Source organism: Mobula hypostoma, chromosome 1 (assembly GCF_963921235.1).
Source record: "Mobula hypostoma chromosome 1, sMobHyp1.1, whole genome shotgun sequence".
NCBI lineage: Eukaryota > Metazoa > Chordata > Chondrichthyes > Myliobatiformes > Myliobatidae > Mobula > Mobula hypostoma.
The window spans coordinates 198996739-199022836 of NC_086097.1; the positions used below are offsets into that span (position 1 = coordinate 198996739).

General features: G+C 41.5%; 1 protein-coding gene across 4 annotated transcripts in view; it reads right to left on the reverse strand.

The window, feature by feature from the left end:
• Positions 1–26098, reverse strand: part of adcy8 (adenylate cyclase 8 (brain)) — a 156556-nt gene that overhangs the window by 63320 nt on the left and 67138 nt on the right. For all 4 annotated transcript variants that reach the window (XM_063062962.1, XM_063062952.1, XM_063062943.1 and 1 more), the window contains exons 6-7: positions 25688–25846; positions 25274–25544 (exon numbers count right to left, since the gene is read on the reverse strand). In XM_063062962.1, the coding sequence (XP_062919032.1) occupies positions 25274–25544; positions 25688–25846 (430 nt within the window). The remainder of the gene's footprint in view (positions 1–25273; positions 25545–25687; positions 25847–26098) is intronic.

Genomic DNA, 26098 nt, shown 5'->3' on the forward strand with positions numbered 1-26098 from the left:
TTAAAGGACATGTGACAAGGTGGAGATTATACGTTGTTGAATCAAGAAAAATACCATTTTCTTTTATTCTTTTTACTTTCAGCTCTATCTACACGCATCGCATACTTAATATTTTAACATAATAACTACAAAAGCACATCTGCCATTTATCCACTAAACCACAAATACCATGCAATAAATCATAGTGAATCCAGTAGGTTATTTTAATTTTCCAGGGCCATAGAATTATTCCAATTTCAAAACTTAACTTAGATAAACTCCAATTCTCCTTTCTTCTCTATCCTAAGCAGTATGAACTAGAGATTATAATAGATAAAATTAGCAGCAAATGCTTTGCTTCGAGGGAAAGAGATATTCCTTTGCCTCTTATCAACACAAAGGAAATATTTTAATTTATTAGATTGACGCTGCCTCTGAAGTCTTAGCCAGAGGAAAATTATACATGTACTTTAAGAGCTTGATGCTAATTTTGTGTAACAATTTTAATAATACATTAACTTTGATTTTGTAATCTTGTTTTCCAAATTTATTATCAGAAATATAGATAAATACTTTTTGGTGAACATTAGTAGTAGTACAATTAATTGTTTATTTAAAATGGATAATAATCCATCATAACTCAATTGTTTATCAGTTAAATGTTAAGTGGGAAGGTGGTGTGATATCACTAAACAAAACAAAATTAAAAAAGAGGAAAATTCCTGTATCTTTTATTTAAATTATAGTTTGATACAAATCAAATTTGAGTATAGATCTATCAGACTGATGGAACCTTTATAGATTAGTAGCAAAAACAGTAAACATTGAAATATATCCAGGTAAACCATCATTAGAATAATCATTACCAGTTTGTAGCACATATTTAGTTTTTTTAAATATATGCATTAAAATTGAGCTTTGGGACAAAATAGACAGCAAAAAAATCATCAGTATATTCTACACTACCTTTATGTTCTCCAGTTAAAATCATTTACTCTTCTGAAAAAGGATCTAGTGCTTTCCTGGTGTACATGATGAATAAATTTTTCTTGGGCTGTTAGCTGGCTATAAGTATCGATTTTAACTGATGTTTCATGACAAACTCTGCCATCTTCATCAGGGGTGATGCCTGGGCATGTCTAGTTTGGTGGTATTTATACCCCCGTTGTCTGTCCCTCCTGACTGGTTAGTCCTCATCCAATCAGGTTACAGCTGTCCCACCTTGATTACAATCAAGTTCCAGTTCTTACTTTGAGCAAGACCTTAATCTTTGTTAAAATTCTTTTCCTCTAGTTTTATCTCAATGGCTTTCTTCTCCAGGTGGTCCCAAAATCCACTGGCACAGCATCATAGTTTTGTCCCTGTAAGCACCAGCTATCCCGAGTCCCAGGTCATGTTTGACCCGCATAAGCTATGATTTGAGTTTCCTTATGGGTTTGTGAATGGTATTAATCCAGTATTTCTTGAGGATCCTGGCAATCCTTCCAGAAAACATGGAAATATAAGGAAGACAGGGGGCGGCGATGGGTTCCTCTTAATTCTTAGGTTTCCTGGTCTTTTCATCAGCCCCTTCCTTCACCTTGTAGCCATTCTGTAGGAACGTCATCTGTAATCATCTTATTTCCTCATGGAGACCCTCTGGGTCCGAAATAGTTTTCGCTTGGTTATTCAAAGTATTTTAAAATGCTTTACATTGAGAGGTGTGATGGTGGCTGTTATTGTTGAGGTAAAAGTTCATGTGAGTGGGTTTCCAATAGACGCCATGTCCAAAATGATTGTCTGGTTTCTGTCATATTAGAATGTCCAGGAACAGGAGGCAACCATTCTTCTCCATCTCCATCAAAAATTGAATATTTGGACGTATACTATTTTAGATGGTTGGGGAGCTGTTGGATTTGCTGGAGTCCATGAGCCATGAGGCCACACTACAAAGGGGTCATGGACGTATCTGAAGAAGCATTTTGGGCGATGAACTCAGAGCCCTCTCCTCAAAGACCTCCATGTAGAAATTAGCAATAGCCAAGCACAGGAGGTGTATCCATTTGGGTGACCTGGAGAAATAGGTGGTAGTAGAACACTGCTTTTGCAGTGGGCATAGGACTGACTTTGACAGCACAAAACTACTATGCCACGCTAATGGCTTTTGAGATCATCCGCTGAAGGAAGCCATTGAAACAAACTAGAGGAAGAGAAGTTTAACAAAGATGAAGATCTCGCTCTAAGTAGGAACTGGAATTTGATTGTAAAAAGGTGGGACAGCGGAAACCTGATCGGTTGAGGAATCGCTAATCAGGAGGGGTGGATGACGGGGTATAAATACTACTGGACTAAACATGCCCAGGCATCATCCCTGATGAAGATAGCAGAATTTGTCATCAAAACGTTGGTTAAAATTGATACCTGTACCTGGCTGGAAGCTCAGGAAGAGTTTATTCATTTACTCTTCTTATCACTATTTTCAAAGACAACAAAATAGAAACAAAATACCTTTATTTATTCCAACTAATAAAGAGGAATAATATTTCATCATCAGTTAACCCCTATTTTTCATGCCCTTACATTATTAAAATGAAGAAATATTAAACATAGTTTTGTTCTGTAGATTTTCTTTGTAATTACATTTCAGTATTAAAATTCCAAACAAGGGAAAATCTGCAGATGCTGGAAACACAAGCAACACACACAAAATGCCGGAGGAACGCAGCAGGCCAGGCAGCATCTATGGAAAAGAGTACAGTTGACATCACAGCCCGAATCTTCGACTATACTCTTTTCCATAGATGCCGTTGGCCTGCTGAGTTCCTCCAGTATTTTGCGTATGTTGTCAGAATTAAAATTATATGTTTTACTGCATTACTTATAATGTTGATGTGAACCAAGCATTTTGACTGGTCCAGACCAACAACTTTATTTTATATCAATAAAGTTAAATGCTAAATGCTATGTATTTATCAGCAAGTAGTTAAAGCTCTGGTAATGTTCAGCATTGGCCATACCCTCAATGGAGTTTGACACAAAAAATGTGTGTGTGTGTGTGTGTGTGTGTGTGTGTGTGTGTGTGTGTGTATATTCATTTTTTTTTCTTTTCCAAAAGAGCGCTTTGCTTAATTTATGGTTAGGAGGATAAAAACAGATATACCCTCACACAAACAGGAGCACACAGAGCCACCCCTCCCTGACAAAATTAGATAACTGGTGGAAAACCTTGTCAAATGACCTTTAAGCATATTACAATGTTTAGCAAACGTGCATTTTACCAACTTAGTTAGGTCTGAAAACTGTGAAAAATAAACCAAAGGTTGAAGCTGCAATATCCCTTTTCATGGGTTTATAGAAATGGATTTACTGGTTAAACATTGTACAGTGCCTGCTAAAGATGGAGACTACCATAACCTCCAGGTGTACAAATGATGTACCATCTCTAGTGGCTTATAAAGCAAAACAATATAATTTCATCTCCAAGATTTGTGTTTAATTCCAATCCAATAAGAACTGCTCATTCACTTTGACTGCTGTAGGCCGCCTAAACTGAATTGCTTGTGGATGATATACCCAAATTACAGAAATGGTTTCAGATCTAGGTTTCATTTTAAAGCCATCCAATGAAATTGTTAGAAGTGATAAAAGCAGGGAGAGTATGGGAATTAAGGTATGATTCTACTGAAGTAAAAGTCTTTGTAAAGTTAAATATGGGACATGCTATTGGAGTGAAGAAGCTGTTTTTAACCTGTGGCATGCCAGTTCTTGTAGAGCGGTATACTAAATGTAAATTTAATTCCGAAATGCTACATTGGGGACTGGAAATGCAACAAAATGTTAAGGCAACAGAAAACTTATCAAAGTGGAATGAAGCTCCAGTGGTGAAGTCATTCCTTTTATTAAATTACTCCCATTACTCTCTATTTGACTATTGTGAATGTTTCTCAGCTGGTTCTTATCCTCTGAGAAATGCACTGTATGACCACTTATTTAGGTTACCTGTATTTCTAGGATATTGTTTTCTTGCTATGGATTATGGTTAAGTGGCACAACAGGTCCTGTGTAGAGTCAGAATGACATCACTTTAATGACTTAATAAGAGTAAATTGATGAGGCAGGGATTCCATGGGAGATTGAAGTCCAAGAGGTAGAGTGTGTTAATGGGTGAATTACAATTCATAAGTCAAGGGTGATTTCCTGCACTGTGATGACATTACAAGTAAGTCAAACCCAAGCCTGTAAGGTGAAAGGAAAATATGATTCAGCAGCCCACACTTTAACTGTCAGGGTTCTGTTTTGTTAAATAATAGTTAGTATAATGTTCAATTGATCGTGGAGAACTGTGATCAGAGGAGTACTACAGAGCTGAGAAATATTCACAGGAATTGTAAAGGAGAGAACTATTTCACCCTAGACAGTTAGGCTCTATTTTTCTTGCAAAAAATGCTTCACTAGGATAGACTAATCAAGTAGGTGTTTAAAATGGTGTTACCCATTAACCACTTTTCAAAGAGCAGTGAAAGAGATAATGCAGTTGTTCACTTCAATAAAAGACTTCTTACAAAAAAATATAATGCCCATATATCAAAGCAACTTAAATTTTCTATAGGGTATATTTATGTTAATTATCACTACTATATAATGTTGTTTATTGTAGCTAGATGTGCATCACTAGATGATTATTCTTACTTCTGTAATAATTGATTTCATAGTTGTACATTGTCAGGCACTATATAACAGAAATAATAAACATAAAGACATGCAGAATTAGAAACAATGCAAATATATCATTCATTATATGTAGCTGATTGACCAGTTTCTGAAAATGATGCATGCACATGGCTATGTTAAAAAAGCAGGAACGGTATTGAGCTGTATCCTTCTGAACAGAGACCAGCATGCTGATACTGTGTATCTTTACATGCAATACTGACATGGCTTAATGGTCAAACCATCTTGAGCAATATGAAATGAGATTCTGCACTCTTATCAATTATCTCTTGTTTTCTTCCCTAAACCTCAAATCAATATTCCCTTCAGAAAGATGCCATGGAATGTAACAGCTCAGTGAAAATTTTGGTGTCACACATAATTACTACCTCTTTAATAAAATGAGTTAGCTTTGCAACATACTTCTGTCATTATTCTGCAAACCACATCCATTGTCACAAATAAATACAATGCTAGATTCCATTCTATCCACTAATCCAAAACCTATTTTTAAGATTCCTATAAGTTGCTGCTTGATTGGCACACTTCTGGTATCTTCTATTTTAGATTTTTTAGTAATTGCAGTTCTCCTTTTATTATGACCACATTTTGACATTATCAAATGTCAGATGGAAGATTAATATTGACTGAGTGAATATATCAGAGGCTGAATTATGAGTGAATAACTGGCTAAATTAATTCAGCAGTGTTAAGAAAGATTAAAAGGGTCTTATACTTTAATGCCAATCATCAAAGACCTGCTTTTAATCTGCTTAAGACACTCTGACAATGTATTTGACTTGAATACATGGAAATAAGTGACTGCTTGTAATAATAGGAAAATAGCAAATGACAGCAGTTTTTAGTGATAAGCTTAAATCATTTTCTCTCTCTTCATTTACAGAAACAACTGCGACTGGAAATAAATGAAACCAGGTAGATGAAAAATTGCTTAAAAACTCTTTCATTCTACCACCATCCAGGTCCCTAGGATTTTATGGTGCTCAGGGGTTGAATCTACTGCAGAATTTAAGGTTCACTGCAAGAATTGTTTACTAGAAAAAAAAGCATAATTCAGAAATTAATATACATTCCGCTACTCCTCCCAATATGATTCTGGCTGAAGCAGGGAGAGGTAAATGAGAAGAAGGGAAGGGAGAAATGGAAAGATGACAAAGGAGGGCAATGGAAAAGTTGGGATGAAGAGCCAGCAGAGGGAAAGTGAGTGAAAACGAGAAAGGAGGGTTGAACAAAAAACAAGAGAAGGGGAGAATGTGAGGAGAAGTACAACGAACAGAAAATAGAAAGGGGAGCTAAGGAAAAGAAAAATGAAAAAAAAAGACAGGGAAAGGGGTGGAAGAGATGGGAAGGGAAGGGAAATACAAGGGATTGGTTGGAAAATAGAAGCAATTCAAAGAAGGGAAATGGCATTTAGGGCAAAGATAGACAACAAGGAAGAGAGTCTCAGGAGGCAAATTATCTCAGGAGCAGTCCTTAAGCAATAAAATAATGACAACTACATCAACTCAGAAATTGCCAATAGCTGAAGAACAAGAAAGGGTTCTGAATGTGTAGTGAATGTTGCCTCATAGGATGCCTGATAGGTTTGTAGCTGGATACATGTGATAATGTCAAATGCTTGATAAGGAGTGACAGCAGCTACTAATACATGACCTAATGTAGTTTAGGAGAAGCTACAAGAGCATGTAGTATACTGTACTAGGATGCATAAAAACATCTGTCAGTAAAAGGAAATTATGCATGATTGTAGATCGCCAGTATTAACAAGTAGGGTAGGAAATGGAGAAGACCCAGTTTTTCCAAAAGGAGGAGAAGATGGCGGCGCGACGCAGCTCGCAGTGGCCACTCCGGTGGTGATGTCTGTTATTTGTCAAGTAGGGTGCCGTGCACAATCCTAATTTGATGGAGATGGACGTGAGAGCATGGAGGAACATCTGGTGAGACTTCTGAAATGCCTGCTTTGCTGCTGCTGCTACTGTGTGGTCCAGAATCTCCGGAGGAGAAGGCCCCGAGTCCTCGGCTTTGCTTGTTGCTCAGCGGCCGGGGCGGGGTCGAAGCACTCAGCAGAGGATGGTGCTCGGAGAGGCTGGTCGGAGGCTCGAAGTTTTCGGACGGACTCAGAGTCCACTGCGGTCGGGTGCTTCCAATGGTGCTGCATCGGCAAGTTGGCGGTGCTTGGAGGTTCATGGCAGGGACAGTTTCTCCCTTCTGCCGCCTATGTGAGATGATGAGTCTATCGGGACTTTGAGACTATTTTTTTTACCGTGCCTATGGTCTACTCTTTATCAAATTATGGTATTGCTTTGTACTGTTGTAACTATATATTATAATTATGTGGTTTTGTCAGTTTTAGTCTTGGTTTGTCCTGTGATTCTTGTGATATCATTCTGGAGGAATGTTGTATCATTTTTTAATACATGCATTTCTAAATGACAATAAACAAGGACTGAGTGTCCTCATAATCTAATCTAATCTAATCTAATCTAAAATGGTTAACTGAACCTTAGGGCTCTTTTTCAGGAGTGCTCGTATTAGTGGAGCTGGGGGAAGTTTATTTTCCAAAGAAAGGTATGTTTAGTATCAGATGATGATGTAAAGCTGATGCCTTGAAGGAGCAAATTTCAAGTTCAAGTTTAATTGTCATTCAACCATACACAGGAATACAGCCAAATGAAATAGTGTTCCTCTGGGGCCAAGGTGCAAAATACAATACTACAGTCACACACAGCACACTGACCATATAGCACATATAATTATGATAGCAGAAAAAACAGTTACAAAACGTATATAATAATAATAATAATAATAATAATAATATAGCTCAAATCCCTGAATGTCATGGTCTGTAGATTGATGGTGCATAAATGTTGTCCTGGAGCCACGTTTCTGGAAAAAGAAGCTGCAGCAGTTCCTCATTTCATGCAATTGGAGCCGCAGACCAAAGCAAACTAGCTCATCTTCCTGGGAGTGAATACTAGAGAGCAGCAGCGATACGAGGGTCCAGCTTTCAACTCAGTGTGGAATCCAGCAGCACACAGCCAGTTCCAGGGTCTGCTTCACTGGCAAACGTAACAGGTGACTCCAAGGCACATGGCCTTGTCCGTGCAACAACCGAGACGACGCAGCTCCCCTGTTTGCCTTGCCAATGAACCAGTGAATCGGGCTCGCAGTAGTCCACATTACCAATGTCCAACTGGGTCTTACAATCTTGAGAAAAATGACCAAGCCAATCACTTCCAACATTTGTTGGATCACGTCCCACCTGCGTGGCCGAAGCAGGCTGCAACACAATGCACAATGAGTCCAGTTCCAGCGCTATTCAGCAACTTGCTAGGGTACACTCGCCATACCTGATGTCTTAAATATCCAGCAGTGTCTTGGGATCATAAAATAGATATAAAGGGCAAATAATTGCACCTTTGTTTAGACCCAGAGAAACTGTTGCATCTGAGTGCACTGTCATTTTACTAGAAAATATTTGAAGGCAATGCACACATAATATAGCAGAATAGCCTTCTTCAAGTGGCCCCAGATAACAATGCAACCAATGGCAATGTCCTGCAGATGGTTCACAAAACCACTTCCTTAACTCCTTTTACTTCTTCTTCTTTCAAGTATGATTCTATTACTAAACTGTGATTGGAACCTGTGATTTGCATTTTGAAGGTGTTTTTCTGGGCCGATTAACTTGTCTGTCATTTTGCTGTCTCTGAGGGAGTTCAGTGAGTTTTGGACCAGAGTGTACAGCCTGGAGACCATGATCAACTCCATTGCTTCTCTTTGATTGAGGCATTGAGTAAGGTTGAAGTCAACGAGGTCGAGAGCAGAGGGTGGGTGGGTGTTCGGTGCCATCTGCCTGCATTTCACTGATTTTCCTCTCCCTCTCACTAGCGGCTGTCTAGAAAAATACGGGGGCCTTTCGATCCATGTTGCAAAGATTGATCAGTTTTGAGGGACTTTGAGGTTCGTCGCATGTGTTTCTGGATTCTTGTTACTGTTTTCGTGCAGTTTGATCGGGGCGATGAATGCGGACTGAAGCACTTTGACGAAGAATAGCCTTGCAGCCTACAGTAAGTTCTACACTACTGGACCCCTGGTTTGATGTTTGATATTCTATGTGTTGTTCACTTGCTTTCCCGGTTACACAACTTGTCATTTTTTCACTCGTTGAGGGCTTGCTATTTTCTTGAATGGGTTCCATGATGTATCTTTGTTTTGTGTCTGCCTTTGGGAGGATAAATCTCAGAGTTGTATTCTGCATACCTTATACTTTATAGTCGCCAAATAATTGATACTAGAACGTACAATCATCACAGCGATATTTGATTCTGCACTTGGCGCTCCCTGGAGTACAAATCGATAGTAAATATTAAAAATTTAAATTATAAATCATAAATAGAAAATAGAAAAGGGAAAGTAAGGTAGTGTAAAAAAAAACGAGAGGCAGGTCCGGATATTTGGTAGGTACGGCCCAGGTCCATGTCAGGATCCCTTCAGCAGTCTTATCACAGTTGGAAAGAACCTGTTCCCAAATCTGGCCGTACGAGTCTTCAAGCTCCTGAGCCTTCTCCCGGAGGGAAGAGGGACGAAAAGTGTGTTGGCTGGGTGGGTCGTGCCCTTGATTATCCTGGCAGCACTGCTCCGACAGCATGTGGTGTAAAGTGAGTCCAAGGATGGAAGAATGGTTTGTGTGATGTGCTGTGCCGTGTTCACGATCTTCTGCAGCTTCTTCCAGTCTTGGACAGGACAACTTCCATACCAGGTTGTGATGCACCCTAGAAGAATGCTTTCTACAGTGCATCTGTAAAAATTAGTGAGGGTTTTAGGGGACAGGCCAAATTTCTTTAGTTTTCTCAGGAAGTAAAGGTGCTGGTGGACATTCTTGGCAGTGGACTCTGCTTGGTTGGACCAAGCCAGGTCATTTGTGATATTGACCCCGAGGAACTTAAAGCTTCATACATACTTTGATAATAAATGTACTTTGAACCTTTAGAACCATAGAAGGACCAAGGGTTAGTTTTGCGTTACTTCTTCGTTACAAACATTTATCCAAAGGAAAGGTGTCATTAATCTGAAACGTTCATGTTCTTTCTCTACCAATGCTGCCTGACCTGCTGTGTATTTTCTGCATGTTCTGTTTTTGTTTCAGATTTCAATGAGGATTCCATAGTGCACCCCTACCCACCCCACTCCACATTCACCAAAAGGAGAAAATTCTGTTCTGTGTCCCACCACATTCCCAGCAGTTACTCATGGGATATCTGCTTAGGTTGCTACTGGTTATCGTTCCTGAGATGGAAGAGCACTAAGCTGTATGATGCAAATATTCAACAGCAGCAGCTCCCCAGCCCAATTCAAGTGAGCCCTGACTCACAAAGTCGAAGCCCCGTTTTTCAGTCAGTTTGGGTGAATATCAGTCTGCCCCATCAGAGAGTATGAGTTGGAAGCAATGCAACTCTGTAATTAGAATTGAAGAGAGCCCTGGAGAGTGTTGTAGAACAGAGAAACCTTAGGTGCAAGCACATAGTTCCTAGAAAGTGACAGCACAGGTAGACAGGGCGTATTGGCATACTCGATTTTATCAGTAGATTATTGAGTGTAAGAGTTGGGATATTATGTTACAACTGTACATTATGGTGTTATAGTCCAGAATTTAAAAAAATGATAAATGGTAATTGGTTGCAGTGTTCAAGTTGGGAAATTGTGCCAACAGGAAACTGAAGATGAAACCCAAGATCAGCATGATGAAGAATGGAGAGAAATCTTAAAAGAAGTTGTAGAAGAAAAAAAATGATATTTGTCTGAAGATAATAACCTAATTAATTCTAGATTACAAACAATTAAATTCATTCCTAGCTCCATACCCTAAATACATGGCATGGCACTACAAGCACATTGTGCTATGCTTTCAAAGTTTTGAAATTATGACACAAGATTTTGAAACTAGATTTGCAATGGCAGTCATTAGTAAATTGCGTGTTGGATGTATGTGACTGATCTGTAAGCACTTTACCTTTTATCCACAAGAATTATTGGCCCAGGCAACAGTGATCATAACTTTATCCACAATACCTTTAACTCTAAATTACACCTAATCCCACCCTAGATTCTGTGATTCTTTAATTTTCATTGAATCTGTATTCTGCAAATCCCCAAATAATTTCACTTAATAAAAGCATCATTCACTCAAGGTAATTAAATACCAAGGAACAGAGGTAAGAACAGTCCATCTAAACTATGAAGATTGCTCCATTGCTCAGTAAATCCATGGATGGTCAGATTATGGCATCAACACCTTCTTGCCTGTTCCTTATCACTCTTGATTTCCTTATAGAACCATAGAGACTACAGCACAGAAACAGGCCTTTTGGCCCTTCTTGGCTGTGCTGAACCATTTTCTGCCTAGTCCCACTGACCTGCACATGGACCATATCCCTCCATACACCTCCCATCCATGTATCTGTCCAATTTATTCTTAAATGTTAAAAAAGAACCCGCATTTACCACCTCGTCTGGCAGCTCATTCCATACTCCCACCACTCTCTGTGTGAAGAAGCCCTCCCTAATGTTCCCTTTAAACTTTTCCCCCCTCACCCTTAACCCATGTTCTCTGGTTTTTTTCTCCCCTTGCCTCAGTGGAAAAAGCCTGCTTGCATTCACTCTATCTATAGCCATCATAATTTTATATACCTCTATCAAATCTCCCCTCATTCTTCTACGCTCCAGGGAATAAAGTCCTAACCTAATCAACCTTTCTCTGTAACTGAGTTTCTCAAGTCCTGGCAACATCCTTGTAAACCTTCTCTGCACTCTTTCAACCTTATTTATATCCTTCCTGTAATTTGGTGACCAAAACTGAACACAATACTCCAGATTCGGCCTCACCAATGCCTTATACAACCTCATCATAACATTCCAGCTCTTATACTCAATACTTTGATTAATAAAGGCCAATGTACCAAAAGCTCTCTTTACGACCCTATCTACCTGTGACACCACTTTTAGGGAATTTTGTATCTGTATTCCCAGATCCCTCTGTTCCACTGCACTCCTCAGTGCCTTACCATTAACCCTGTATGTTCTACCTTGGTTTGTCCTTCCAACGTGCAATACCTCACACTTGTCTGTATTAAACTCCATCTGCCATTTTTCAGCCCATTTTTCCAGCTGGTCCAAGTCCCTCTGCAGGCTCTGAAAACCGTCCTCGCTGTCTACTACACCTCCAATCTTTGTATCATCAGCAAATTTGCTGATCCAATTTACCACATTATCATCCAGATCATTGATATAGATGACAAATAACAATGGACCCAGCAGTGATCCCTGTGACACACCGCTAGTCACAGGGCTCCACTCGGAGAAGCAATTCTCTACTACCACTCTTTGGCTTCTTCCATTGAGCCAATGTCTAATCCAATTTACCACCTCTCCATGTATACCTAGCAACTGAATTTTCCTAACTAACCTCCCATGCGGGACCTTGTCAAAGGCCTTACTGAAGTCCATGTAGACAATATCCACTGCCTTCCCTTCATCCACTTTCCTGGTAACCTCCTCGAAAAACTCCAATAGATTGGTCAAACATGACCTACCACACACAAAGCCATGTTGACTCTCCCTAATAGGTCCCTGTCTATCCAAATGCTTGTAGATTCTGTCTCTTAGTACTCCCTCCAATAACTTACCTACTACCGACGTTAAACTTACTGGCCTATAATTTCCCGGATTACTTTTCAATTCTTTTTTAAACAACGGAACAACATGAGCCACTCTCCAATTCTCCAGCCCCTCACCTGTAGACAGCGATATTTTAAATATTTCTGCCAGGGCCCCTGCAATTTCAACACTAGTCTCCTTCAAGGTCCGAGGGAACACCCTGTCAGGTCCCAGGGATTTATCCACTTTAATTTTCCTCAAGACAGCAAGGACCTCCTCCTTTTCGATCTGTACAGTTTCCATGATCTCACTACTTGTTTCCCTTAATTCCACAGACTTCATGCCAGTTTCCCTAGTAAATACAGATGCAAAAAACCCATTTAAGATCTCCCCCATTTCCTTTGGTTCCGCACATAGCCGACCACTCTGATCTTCAAGAGGACCAATTTTATCCCTTACAATCCTTTTGCTCTTAATATACCTGTAAAAGCTCTGAGATAGTCCAATAATCTATCTCAGTCTTGAATATTTTCAATGACTTTAATTTCAGGAGTAAAAATTCCAAATGCTCATTTCCTTCAAGGAAAATAAATGTCTCCTTATTTCTGTCTTATGTGGGAGGTCTCTTATTTTGAAGTTATGTTCCATGAAATGCCACACATATATAGCTTGGTCATTATCACTCTCACCTCAAGGTCAAATCTTTTCATTCCCCATTAGATCTGCTTGGAAGGAAAATGCACTTCACAATGAGATAGTAAGGGCTACGATAATGTGTGAATCGGACAACTAGAGTTGATTACAGCAAAGGTTTTCTTCTGCAGTACAAGCTTTGAAGTCAAGAGGCACAAAACTTAAATAAGATACTACCAATGTCTGGAGGGTGCAACTACAACTTAGCTGGGATCTGTGCTGGAGTTTCTACTAGGGTTTGTATTATAAATATGGAATAGTAATTTATTTTTAAAAATGACACTAAGTATATTCGCTATATTTTAAACCTCAAGGATAATTGGGTAATTATAATATTTTTAAAAATTTTGGCAGTCAGAGGTGTTAATTAGAGATTAGTAAATTGTTTGTAGACTTTATCTTGCAAGTCAAAGGCTTGTTTTTGTTTTGTAGCAAGGTATGATACATTGGAGTGCAGCTTCTATTATTTTACACATGAAGGTTAATTGACGCAATGTAGTTTGAATAAAGGGTGAAATTTCATGCTCAATTACTCAATTTTTAAGCACTTTTTTTGTAAGAAAATCTATTTACAAATCTGTACTTGTTAGTATTCCACTGGTAAGATTATCTTTCAGGGATAACAGATCGACTGACATTATTACATGAATACTATCATAGTTTTATAGATGAACAAGTCCGCAAGGTTCATTCCTGAGTCTTCCCTTCCCTTCCCTCTCTTGACCTCCCTATGTCCATGACAGGGAACAGGTAGACTACTAATATCAATTACAAGCCCATCTTTCACAGCCATCTCGCCCACGTTTCTTATTCCCTGTAAGGATAGACTGTTTTGTTTCTCTGTGTATCTGTTCTGACAATAAGGTTTCCACACCAGTGTTTTTGAGACAACTTCAAATTTCCTTATCACATTTTTTTCCATTCCCCAGATGACATCTGACTTGCTGAGTATTTCCACCTTCTCTTTTACTTCAGATTTCCAGCCAATGCTGTGTCTCCATCTCCTTGTTCCAGTATTGTTCATTTGCTTTTCTCCCTTTCTTCTGCCCTCATTCTTCTCCCTCTATCAACACAAACATGCTTGTGGAGGATTACAAATACCTGGGGATACGAATTGACAATAAACTGGACTGGTCAAAGAACACTGAGGCTGTCTACAAGAAGGGTCAGAGCTGTCTCTATTTCCTGAGGAGACTGAGGTCCTTTAACATCTGTCAGACGATGCTGAGGATGTTCTACGAGTCTGTGGTGGCCAGTGTGATCATGTTTGCTGTTGTGTGCTGGGGCAGCAGGCTGAGGGTAGCAGACACCAACAGAATCAACAAACTCATTCGTAAGGCCAGTGATATTGTAGGGATGGAACTGGACTCTCTGACGGTGGTGTCTGAAAAGAGGATGCTGTCCAAGTTGCATGCCATCTTGGACAATGTCTCCCATCCACTACATAATGGACTGGTTGGGCACAGGAGTACATTCAGCCAGAGACTCGTTCCACCGAGATGCAACACAGAGCGTCATAGGAAGTCATTCCTGCCTGTGGCCATCAAACGTTACAACTCCTCCCTTGGAGGATCAGACACCCTGAGCCAATAGGCTGGTCCTGGACTTATTTCCTGGCATAATTTACATATTACTATTTAACTATTTATGGTTTTATTACTACTTAATTATTTATGGTGCAACTGTAACGAAAACCAATTTCCCCCGGGATCAATAAAATATGACTATGACTATTTGTTTACTTACTTTTCCAGTTCTGGAGAAAAGCCAGGATGTGCAAATTGGCTTGGTGAAAGGGGACTGTGGGTGGTAGTGGGGAGTCTTTATTCGGATTGAACCAGTGACGTGCCACAGAGATTGGTACTAGGTCCACTGTTGTTTGTCATCTATATTAAGGATTTGGATGACAACATTGTGAATATGGTTGGGATGTTTGTGGAAGACACCAAAATTAGTGATGTAGTGGACAGTGAAGTTGGTTATCTAAAATTTACAATGGGAACTAAATAAGTTGGGAAAGTGGGCCAAGGAATGACAGGTAGAATTTAATTTAGACTAGAGTGAAGTGCTTTATTTCCGTCAGTTAAACGAGGGCAGAACTTGCATAGTAAATAGTAGGGCCTTGTTGAACTTTGTAGAACTGAGAGATGTAGATGTACAGGGTGCAAGTTTCCCTGAAGTAGTGACACAGCTGGACAGCATGGTGAAGAAAGTGGTTGGTATGCTTACCTTCATTGGTTGCGGGATTGCATACAGGAATTGACACGTACAAGCCACTGGTGAGAACAGACTTGGAGCATTGTATGCACATCTGGTTACCCAGCTATAGAAAGGATGACATTAAACCGGAAAAGTGTAAGGAAATATTCATAGAGATGTTATAGGGACTGCAAGGCTTGAGCTATAAGGAGAGGTTTGATAGCTGTAACTGTTTTTCCCTGAAGCATGGGGGTCTGAGTGATGGCTTTGTATGTAAAGGCATGAGAGCTGTAGAAAAGGGGTGTGGTCACAGTATTTCTTCCAGGTGGTCCAAGTCCAGAGGACAGTGATTTAAGGTGAAATGGGAAAAATTTAAAAGGGACCTGATGGGCAAATCTTTCATAAAGGAACTACAATGGGATGTATGGGGTGTCAGGGAGCGGTAGCACCTCTGGTGGGGGAACATGTCGCGTCCTTTTCAAGGCGGTTAGTCCACCATTGGTCCCCACCTGGCACTCAGCTCTCACCTGTGGCTCCCTGTAGCTGTTTGCATGCGACAGCGGCCACACCCTGGACAACGGCTTCAACAAACCGGCTAAACCAGGTGAGGGTAGCTGATGGATCTCAAACCCTCGGTGAGAGAGGGAGTTGTCTATCCCAGCATGTGAAGACAGACTCTGGCAGATTGAGCGTACGAGACCAATGGAAGGTCCAACGGTCAAGAAGGCGGTCTTTGTAAGCGTCGTGGAACATGTAGAGCAGGACAAGACACAGAAGACGTCCTGGTCATCCACTGCGCCTAGTCCAATCTCCGGCCGTCTCGACTCTGTCTTGCCACTGGATCCAGATGGGAATTGGGAAGAGAGAGTGAGGCTGATGCTGTGTAACTCTCCCTCACTTAAATCCAAATCATTGCGCTAGTCTCGACACCATCATAATGGTGTCGAGGTCCTCATTGACACATCGACGATGGACAAACACACATATGGAATGAGCTGTCAGAAAAAGCTGCAGACAAGCACATGAAGAAAAAAAAACACCTGGAGGGAAATGAGCCTCATGCAGGTAAATGGGACTGGCTCAGATAGGCATCATGGTAGGCATGGAAGGATTGGGCTAAAGGGCCTGTTTCCAGGGTGTATAATTTACGATTCACTTGTTCAGCAGATTTCTCTCACCAATAATGAACATGTTGATTTCTGTTATATACACATAAAGGCAGCAGCAATTTTAACCAAGAAGTAGGAGAAAATTGCTCATCTTAACTAATTTTGACCATGTAAAAATCAGGTTTTCAAATTTTGGAACATGAAAGATTGCGATGTTTGGGATCGTTTTGAAAATATCTCTAGCTAAGATCTCTCAGTTTTAAATACTTGCACATTTTTCACTTTTATATAACATATCAAATAATGTGTCTGAGATGCAGCGAGACACAAAGTTGTGAGTCACCTGGTTTCAAGGAAACATTGCGATAAACGAGATAAATGGAGCCCTCCATCTATAATTTTCTTTGAATCTTCTTATTATGTGAATATTATATGTGATATAAATACACAAATTAGATAATTACAGATTGTAGTACATCATCAATACCTATTTTGAGATTAATGTCATATCTACAAATATCCTTGCATTCAGTCAATTCAATTGGAACTTGACAAGCTCTTTCTTTAAGTTAGTTTATAAGTTTTTATGATTTTTCTTTGCACAATTATGTGTGGTGGCAAGACTGTTTGCAAATAATAACAGAACATCCATATACCTCAGATGATCAACTTAAGACCATAAGATATAGGAGCAGAATTAGGCCATTTGGCCCATCGAGTCTGCTCCACCATTCAATCATGGCGATCCCTTTTTTCCCCTCCTCAGCCCTTCCCCAGCCTTCTCCCCATAATCTTTGATGCTGTGGCCTATCAAGCTCTCCCTTAAATATACCTAATGACCTAGCCCTCACAGCTGCCTGTGGTAATAAATTCCATAAATTCACCATCCTCTGGCAAAAGAAATTTCCCTGCATCTCTGTTTTAAATGGACACCTCTCCATCCTGAGGCTGTGCCCTCTTGTCCTGGACTCCCCCACCATGGGAAGCATCCTTTCCACATCTACTCTGTCTCGCCCTTTCAACATTCAAAAGTTTTCACTGAAATCCCCCTGCATCCTTCTAAATTCCAGCGAGTCCAGACCCAGAGCTATCAAACATTCCTCGTATGATAACCCTTTCGGACCCAGAATCATCCTTGTGATCCTCCTCTGAAACCTCTCCAATGCTAGCATATCTTTTCTTAGATGGGGAGCCTCCGCAATCCCTACTACTCCCTCTTTCAGAACCCCAGGGTGCAGTTCAACTGGTCCGGGTGACTTAAATACTTAAAGTCTTTCAGCTTTTTGAGCACCTTCTCCCTTGTAATAGTAACTGCACTCAATAGACAATAGACAATAGGTGCAGGAGTAGGCCATTCAGCCCTTTGAGCCAGCACCGCCATTCACTGTGATCACGGTTGATCATCCACGATCAGTATCCAGTTCCTACCTTATCCTTCTCTTCCCTCTTCTTCCCTCACTTCTCTTCCTTCACACCCTTCAACATCTGGCACACTGTTAGTGTCTTCCACAGTGAGGACTGATGCAAAATATTCATTTAGTTCATCTGCCGTCTCCTTGGGTCCCTTTATTATTTCTCTGAGCTCATTTTCTAGTGGTCCTACATCCACTCTCATCTCTCATTTTTTTTTACATACTTGGAAAAGCTTTTACTATCCACTTTAATATTGTTTGCTAGCTTGCTTTCATATTCACCCCTAATGATTCTTTTAGTTGCTTTCTGTAGGTTTCTAAAAGCTTCTGTCTTCCCACTTAGTTTTTGCTTTGTTGTATACCCTTCCTTTTGCTTTTACATTAGCTTTGACTTCCCTTGTCAGCCTCAGTAGTGCTACTTTGCCATGAGTAGTAAATGTGAATCATTTCCAGGCTATTTCTGTCCATCCACTATTCTATTTTTGCATATATTCCTTCCGTTTTCTCTACTCAAGTTATTCATTAGTTTGATCTTATCTACTTTACACATCCATGTGATGGAGTAATCAGAGTTGTTCCATTCTCGATTTACCTCAGGATCTGGGAAGTGACCTACTTTCTTTTCCAAAAGTCCAAGTAGCCTGGATGAAAACTCATCGGGACCGCAGTGTACAAGTGAGCATAGTGACCGCACAAGTAGACAGGGTGATGAGGAATTTAGTGTGCTGTCCTTCTTCAGTCAGGGTACCAAGTTTAGTAATGGGGATATTATGTTGCAGTTATACAGGTCGTTGGTGAGTCTGCACTTGGAGTACTGTGCACAGTTTTGATCACCCTGTTATGGGAATGGCCCATTATCAAGCTGGAAATGGGCAGATATTCAAGGATGCTGCATAGTCTTGTGGGTTTGAGTTACAGGGTGAGTCTGGCCACACCGGGCCTTTAATCCCTGCAGTGCAGAAAAATGAGGGGTGACTTCAGAGAAGTTTATAAAATCATGCGAGATATGGATAAGATGGATGGTCATACTCTTTTCTCTAGGGTTGTGGAATCCAAAACTAGAGGTGCGGGTACAAGGTAAGAGGGGAGAGAGTTAAAATTGACCTGAGAGTTAACTTCTTTACACAGAGGATAATGAGAATCTGGAATGAACTTCCAGTACAAGTGGTCAAGTTAAGTACAATTCCAATATTTAAGAGGCATTTAGAGAGGAGGGGCTTGGAGAGTCATGGACGAATGCAGGCAACAGGGACAAGCAAGTAGGATGTAACAGGTTGGTATGGACCAGACAGGCCATAGGCCTGTTTGACTCAGTGACTCCTACTACTCACCATGGAAATTGAAATCAGTCAACCTAGGAACGAAACCTCACTGCCCTTTGGTTGTGTATTCACACACAAACTCATTCTTAGAAATGGTTTTGGAAGGAGAATAACTGGCAGATGCTCCTGGATCATAAGTTTCTTCAGAATTTATTGGCATACCCCATTTTCAAGTATAATATATTTAGTCTTGTTTTGAGAAATAGGCAAAGAAAACTGAGTTACAATTAATCAATTATTAAATAGAAAACGTTGGAAACACTCGGCAGGTAAGGCAGAATTAGTGGAAAGGGAATCTGAGTTAATGTTTTGACATGAAACAATGCCTCTATTTCTCCCTCCACAGAGACTGCCTAACCATCAACATTTTCTGTGTTTAGTTTCTCAGCACATCCTTGGGTGTGTTGGTTGTCCACATATATGATGCATTTCACCATATATTTCGAGGTACATGTGACAAATAAATCTAAATCTGAACCTGAATCCCCTGTCACCACTGCTCTCCGCTTCTCCAACACCGCCCTCTTTCCCTCCTGAGCCTCAGAGCCAGAGACCCGGCTGCTGCTGCTTTCCCCAGGCAGCTCAGTCCCCCCAACAGCATTCAAAGTGGTATACATATTATTGAGTAGAACGGCCATAGGGGTACGCTACACTGTCTGCCTATTCTCTTTCCCTTTCCGGACAGTCATCTAGCAACTTGTCTCCTGTGAAAAACCGTGACTGCCTCCCTGTAGCTACTTCTCTATCAACTCCTCATTCTCCCAAATAATCTGTAAGTCATCTAGCTCCATCTCTAGTTACATAACTTCTTGCAGGTGTGGTCATCAGGGACACTGGAGGTCATGCTGACTTCCCACATGACGCAAGGGCAGAACACTAGTGCCCTGTGTTCCATTCTTGCTGCTCTACCTGTGCATAGTAACACAGGAAGAACAAGAAACTCATTTTAGCCTTCACATCTTTTTGCCAAAGTCTCTGGATATGAAGCCTCAGTTCTCCACTCTAACTCTGTCCACTCACACAATGGCCATGCCCACATTGACTGCTTTACTTAAACCTAATTTTATTTTATTGCCCAAGTGAAACTCCCAGGCAACAAGATTTGCCCTTTTCAATGGTTCCCCCATCTCACACAGATCTCACGAACCTCAACTGGAACCCATATGTACTGAGACTTGCTCTGTTCAGCAGTTGCCACTCTCTCACACAGATCTTGCTCTTCTTCATGGTCCTCCAAAGGAATGTTAGGACTGATGCTCCAGGCCCACCTGCTTCCCCATAACAGTTTTACACGCACTGCTGTTCATTCTCCCTGGAGCGCGCTTTCCTCCTAACCTGGCCTTTGATCTAATCCCAGCCTATCTTCGTGCTTCTGTGCTACCTAGTCATGACCTCAGATTTCCTCAGGATTTCCTCTCTTCTGCTCAATTATTTATCCTCAGAAGGCCCTTCATTTTCTACCTTCTCATTAGTGTCCACCTCCACACCCCCTCCCATCCATCCCCACTGTCTCTGGCAGCAGCCTCTATAACTCAATGACCTTCATCTCTAATCTCCTTCTCAAACATAACCTCTGATCTTCATCTACCATGGCTTTTCTGATACCTCTGCACAACCTCTAGTACAGATTGGTGTTTGGGGTCGTGGGCTTGTTCACCTCATAGTCATTCAGACAAGGCAATTGCAATCGTTTATCAGATGCTACCACTAAAGTTTGCAGTACCTGGTGAAAACCCATTCCTCCAAATTTCCTGAAGGCTAAATTGTCAAGTCCCATAGGTGTTCATGCACAATATTGAATCATTATATCCAAGGCCATTATGGCAATTCTACTATTTCAGCAGGTTCTTTATTATTTTGTTTTCTTGACTATGTAGATTTCCATGAAAACAAGTAAAATTTTTCCTGCTGGTAATTCTACAAACATGCGATATATTCTGGCTTGGCTCTCTATCCTTATAGAGCGCACTGACATTTCAAAGGCTTCCTTCATGAGGAAATTACACCTTTACTGATCGTTGACACCTCATTTTTATCTAAATACTTCATTGAAGTGGTCTCCAGTGAAACTTGCATTACAAACCTGCCATGTACTGGAAGGCCACAGGAACGTATGACATCAATAGACAGTTAAAGTCCTGCTGCCTATCTAGTTTATGCCACCTGGCATGCCTTGTGCCTAAAACATATATACCTGGAAACTGCAGGGAACAGTTTCAATGCATTAAACTGCTCCAGTGACAGAAGTATCCAGCTTTACAGCCCCAAGATGTAAATGATTAACATTAGTAAACCTATCATTAGTTAAAAAGTAACACACATCAAAGTTGCTGGTGAACACAGCAGGCCAGGCAGCATCTCTAGGAAGAGGTACAGTCGACGTTTCAGGCCGAGACCCTTCGTCAGGACTAACTGAAGGAAGAGTTAGTAAGAGATTTGAAAGTGGGAGGGGGAGGGGGAGGGGGAGATCCAAAATGATAGGAGAAGACAGGAGGGGGAGGGATGGAGCCAAGAGCTGGACAGGTGATTGGCAAAGGGGATATGAGAGGATCATGGGACAGGAGGTCCGGGGAGAAAGATAAGGGGGGGGGGAACTCAGAGGATGGGCAGGGCGTATAGTCAGAGGGACAGAGGGAGAAAAAGGAGAGTGAGAGGAAGAATGTGTGTATAAAAATAAATAACAGATGGGGTACGAGGGGGAGGTGGGGCATTAGCGGAAGTTAGAGAAGTCGATGTTCATGCCATCAGGTTGGAGGCTACCCAGATGGAATATAAGGTGTTGTTCCTCCAACCTGAGTGTGGCTTCATCTTTACAGCAGAGGAGGCCGTGGATAGACATATCAGAATGGGAATGGGATGTGGAATTAAAATGTGTGGCCACTGGGAGATCCTGCTTTCTCCGGCAGACAGAGCGTAGGTGTTCAGCAAAGCGGTCTCCCAGTCTGCGTCGGGTCTCGCCAATATATAGAAGGCCACATCGGGAGTACTGGACGCAGTATATCACCCCAGCCGACTCACAGGTGAAGTGTTGCCTCACCTGGAAGGACTGTCTGGGGCCTTGAATGGTAGTAAGGGAGGAAGTGTAAGGGCATGTGTAGCACTTGTTCTGCTTAAGTGCCAGGAGGGAGATCAATGGGGAGGGATGGAGGGGGGGGAACGAATGGACAAGGGAGTCGCGTAGGGAGCGATCCCTGCGGAAAGCAGAGTGGGGGGGGGGAGGGAAAGATGTGCTTAGTGGTGGGATCCCGTTGGAGGTGGCGGAAGTTACAGAGAATAATATGTTGGACCCGGAGACTGGTGGGGTGGTAGGTGAGGACCAGGGGAACCCTATTCCTAGTGGGGTGGTGGGAGAATAGAGTGAGAGCAGATTAGCACGAAATGGGGGAGATGCGTTTGAGAGCAGAGTTGATAGTGGAGGAAGAGAAGCCCCTTTCTTTAAAAAAGGAGGACATCTCCCTTGTCCTGGAATGAAAAGCCTCATCCTGAGAGCAGATGCGGCGGAGACGGAGGAATTGCGAGAAGGAGATGGCATTTTTGCAAGTGACAGGGTGAGAAGAGGAATAGTCCAGATAGCTGTGGGAGTCAGTAGGCTTATAGTAGACATCAGTGGATAAGCTGTCTCCAGAGACAGAGACAGAAAGAACTAGAAAGGGGAGGGAGGTGTCGGAAATGGACCAGGTAAACTTGAGGGCAGGGTGAAAGTTGGAGGCAAAGTTAATAAAGTCAACGAGCTCAGCATGTGTGCAGGAAGCAGTGCCAATGAAGTCGTCGATGTAGCGAAGGAAAAGTGGGGGACAGATACCAGTATAGGCTTGGAACATGGACTGTTCTACAAAGCCAACAAAAAGGCAGGCATAGCTGGGGCCCATATGGGTGCCCATGGCTACATCTTTAGTTTGGAGGAAGTGGGAGGAGCCAAAGGAGAAATTATTAAGAGTAAGGACTAATTCCGCTAGACGGAGCAGAGTGGTGATAGAGGGGAACTGATTAGGTCTGGAATCCAAAAAGAAGCAGAGAGCTTTGAGACCTTCCTGATGGGGGTTGGAAGTATATAGGGACTGGAGATCCATGGTGAAAATAAAGCGGTGGGGTCCAGGGAATTTTAAATCATCTAAAAGTTTAAGAACGTGAAAAGTGTCACGAACATAGGTCGGAAGGGATTGAACAAGGGGTGATAAAACAGTGTCGAGGTATGCAGAAACGAGTTCGGTGGGGCAGGAGCAAGCTGAGACAATAGGTCAGCCAGGACAGGCAGGTTTGTGGATCTTGGGTAGGAGGTAGAAACGGGAAGTGCGGGGTGTGGGAACTATAAGGTTAAAAAGTCTTGCCTTCAGCACATAAAGGTCATCAGAGATAAAGTGCCAGAAGAGAGGACCAAAAGAAAAGTCAAGAGGTATGTACAGGAAGTGTGGTGTTTACACTATGATTGGAGGGTAGATCAACAGAGGAACAGGGTCAGGATGACACCTAAAACTATAGGAGTGCAGTGGAGAGTATATTGACTGGTTGCATCATGGCCTGGTACGGAAACATCAATGCCCTTGAGTGGAAAAGCCTACAAAGGTCTGTCATGGGTAAAGCTCTCCCCATCGTTCAGCACATCCACATACTGAACTATTGCAGGACAGAAGCATCCATTATCAGGTACCCCCACCATCCAGGCCATGCTTCTTGCTCGCTGCTGCCATCAGAAAGAAAGTATGAGAGCCTCAGGACCCACACCACCAGGTTCAGGAACAATTATTACCCCTCAACTACCAGGCTTTTGAACCAAAGGAGACAACTTCACAAACCCATCACTGAACTGTTCCCACAACCTATGGACTCAGTTTCAAGGGCTCGTCGTCTGACGGTCTCGATATTTATTGTCTATTTATTTATTAATATATTTTATCTTTTTCATTTTGTATTTGTACAGTTTGTTGTACATTGGTTGATTATTTATTTATTGAGATTCAGCGTGAAACAAGCCCTTCTGGCCCTTTGAGCTGGGATGACCAGCAATCCCCTTATTTAACCTTAGCCTAATCATGGGACAATTTACAATGACCAGTTAACCTACCAACTGGTACGTCTTCCGACTGTGAGAGGAAACCAGAGTGCCCAAAGGAAACCCACACAGTCACGGGAAGAACGTACAGGCAATGGCAGGAAATGAACCCAGGTTGCTGGTACTGTAAAGTGTTGTGCTAACACTACACTGCAGTGTCAAAACATAGAAACATAGAAAATAGGTGCAGGAGTAGGCCATTCGGCTCTTCGAGCCTGCACCACCATTCAGTATGATCATGGCTGATCATCCAACTCAGGTGTCGCCCTATTGGGTGCAGTCTTTCATTGATTCTATTGTGTTTCATGTATTTATTGTGAAAGCTCTCAAGAAAATGAATCTCTGGGTAGAAAATGGTGACATATATGTACTTTAATATTAGATTTACTTTAAACTTTGAAGTGTTGTAAGGGTTTGGGTAGGGTCAGCTGCTCAGGATTGTGGCAAGGAGGTGGGATCTGTGGTCAAATTGATGGTTTTGGGGGTGGGAGGGTGAGGGATGATAATTAATGACCTCAGAGGTCAGGGCTCATTACAGATGCCTACCTGAGTCAAGTACCTTGTGCTAGACAGGTTGCTTTCAAGTAAAGTTGGTTCCAGCCTCACAAGCTTCCACATTAGTGCCCATGGATGCTGCGTGTGGTGTATAGGTGGTGTAAACAGCAGAGAAGTAGTGTTCTGGAACGCCAGTGGAGGTGCCTCGGCATAACCAGATTCTTCTGCGTGTTCACTCCCCCGACACACAGGACATCCAGGATAAGAATCATGGATGAAGCATTTTGCCACAAGTCCCTGATTTTCCTTTCATTGAAGTGTAATTTCATGTTGTACAGGAACACAGTGCTACTTGTCCAATTTCTAGACAATGCACTCCTTAGCATTCACCCCCACCTAAAAGTTGTGCAATAAGTGTACTGTGGAAAGTGCAGAAGAAAGTGTTGCCTTTATGGGCAGAGACAGCTCTCAGTCCAGAAGAAGTGATCAGTTATCAGGTGTGCAAATTTTTGCACAACAGTCAAGCAAATGGTCATTGCAGGCTTTCTAGAGAAGACGTTCACTCTTAGAATTAACAAACAACTATGATACAAGAATCGCAGTAAACCATAACATCTGAGAAATCTCATCAGATAAAAGTTGTCTTACATTCTGTTTTCCAACAATATTATCAAAAGGAAGCTCGGGACTCCAGGAACCTTCAGTAAACGTTGCAGTGCTATTTTTTGTGTCGCAGGATGTACTGGATTCTTTCATAATGTCTTCAGGAAGAGCTAGTAGGCTTTCTTCTGGCTGTTTTATCAGATATGTTTCAATGTTATGTTTCCTCAGAAACTCATTTCTCTCTTTTCCGTGACCTTCTTCCACCTCATAATCATCATTTAGACAATCCAGCGTTGCCTTGGAAATGTGAATCCTCCTGCAAAACACCAAAAGAAACCTACTCAGATCCCGGCATAGAATCAGATCCCCAAAGCCTTAATTATAAGGGCATTTCCTTTGAATTTATCATTGGCTGAAGATTAAATTGCTTACGGCTTGTGCAAAGGTCGTGATATTTACCCAGGGATGCCACCGGACTCCAGTTTGTTTGCTATGTCAACATCCCAGGACCAGACGTCAAATTGCCATTTCCGAAGCCCGAGAACTCCACAGAGTACGGATCCAGAGTGTATACCTATGCGCATGTCAATCTCATGCTTTGTGTGAACTCTCACATATCTATCAGAAAAAAATTACAGGTTTTTAAACATTAAAACATGCTGATTGTTGAATCATTATTGTCAAGTCAAAGCTAATGTAAAAGCATAAGAGATGGGATACAATAAAGCAAAAATTAGCGGGAAGATAGAGGATTGGGAAGCTTTTAAAATTTTACAGAAAGCAGCTGAAAGAATCATTAGGAGGGAAAAGATGAAATATGAAAGCAAGCTAGCAAACAATATCACCATGGATAGAAAAAGCTTTTTAAGT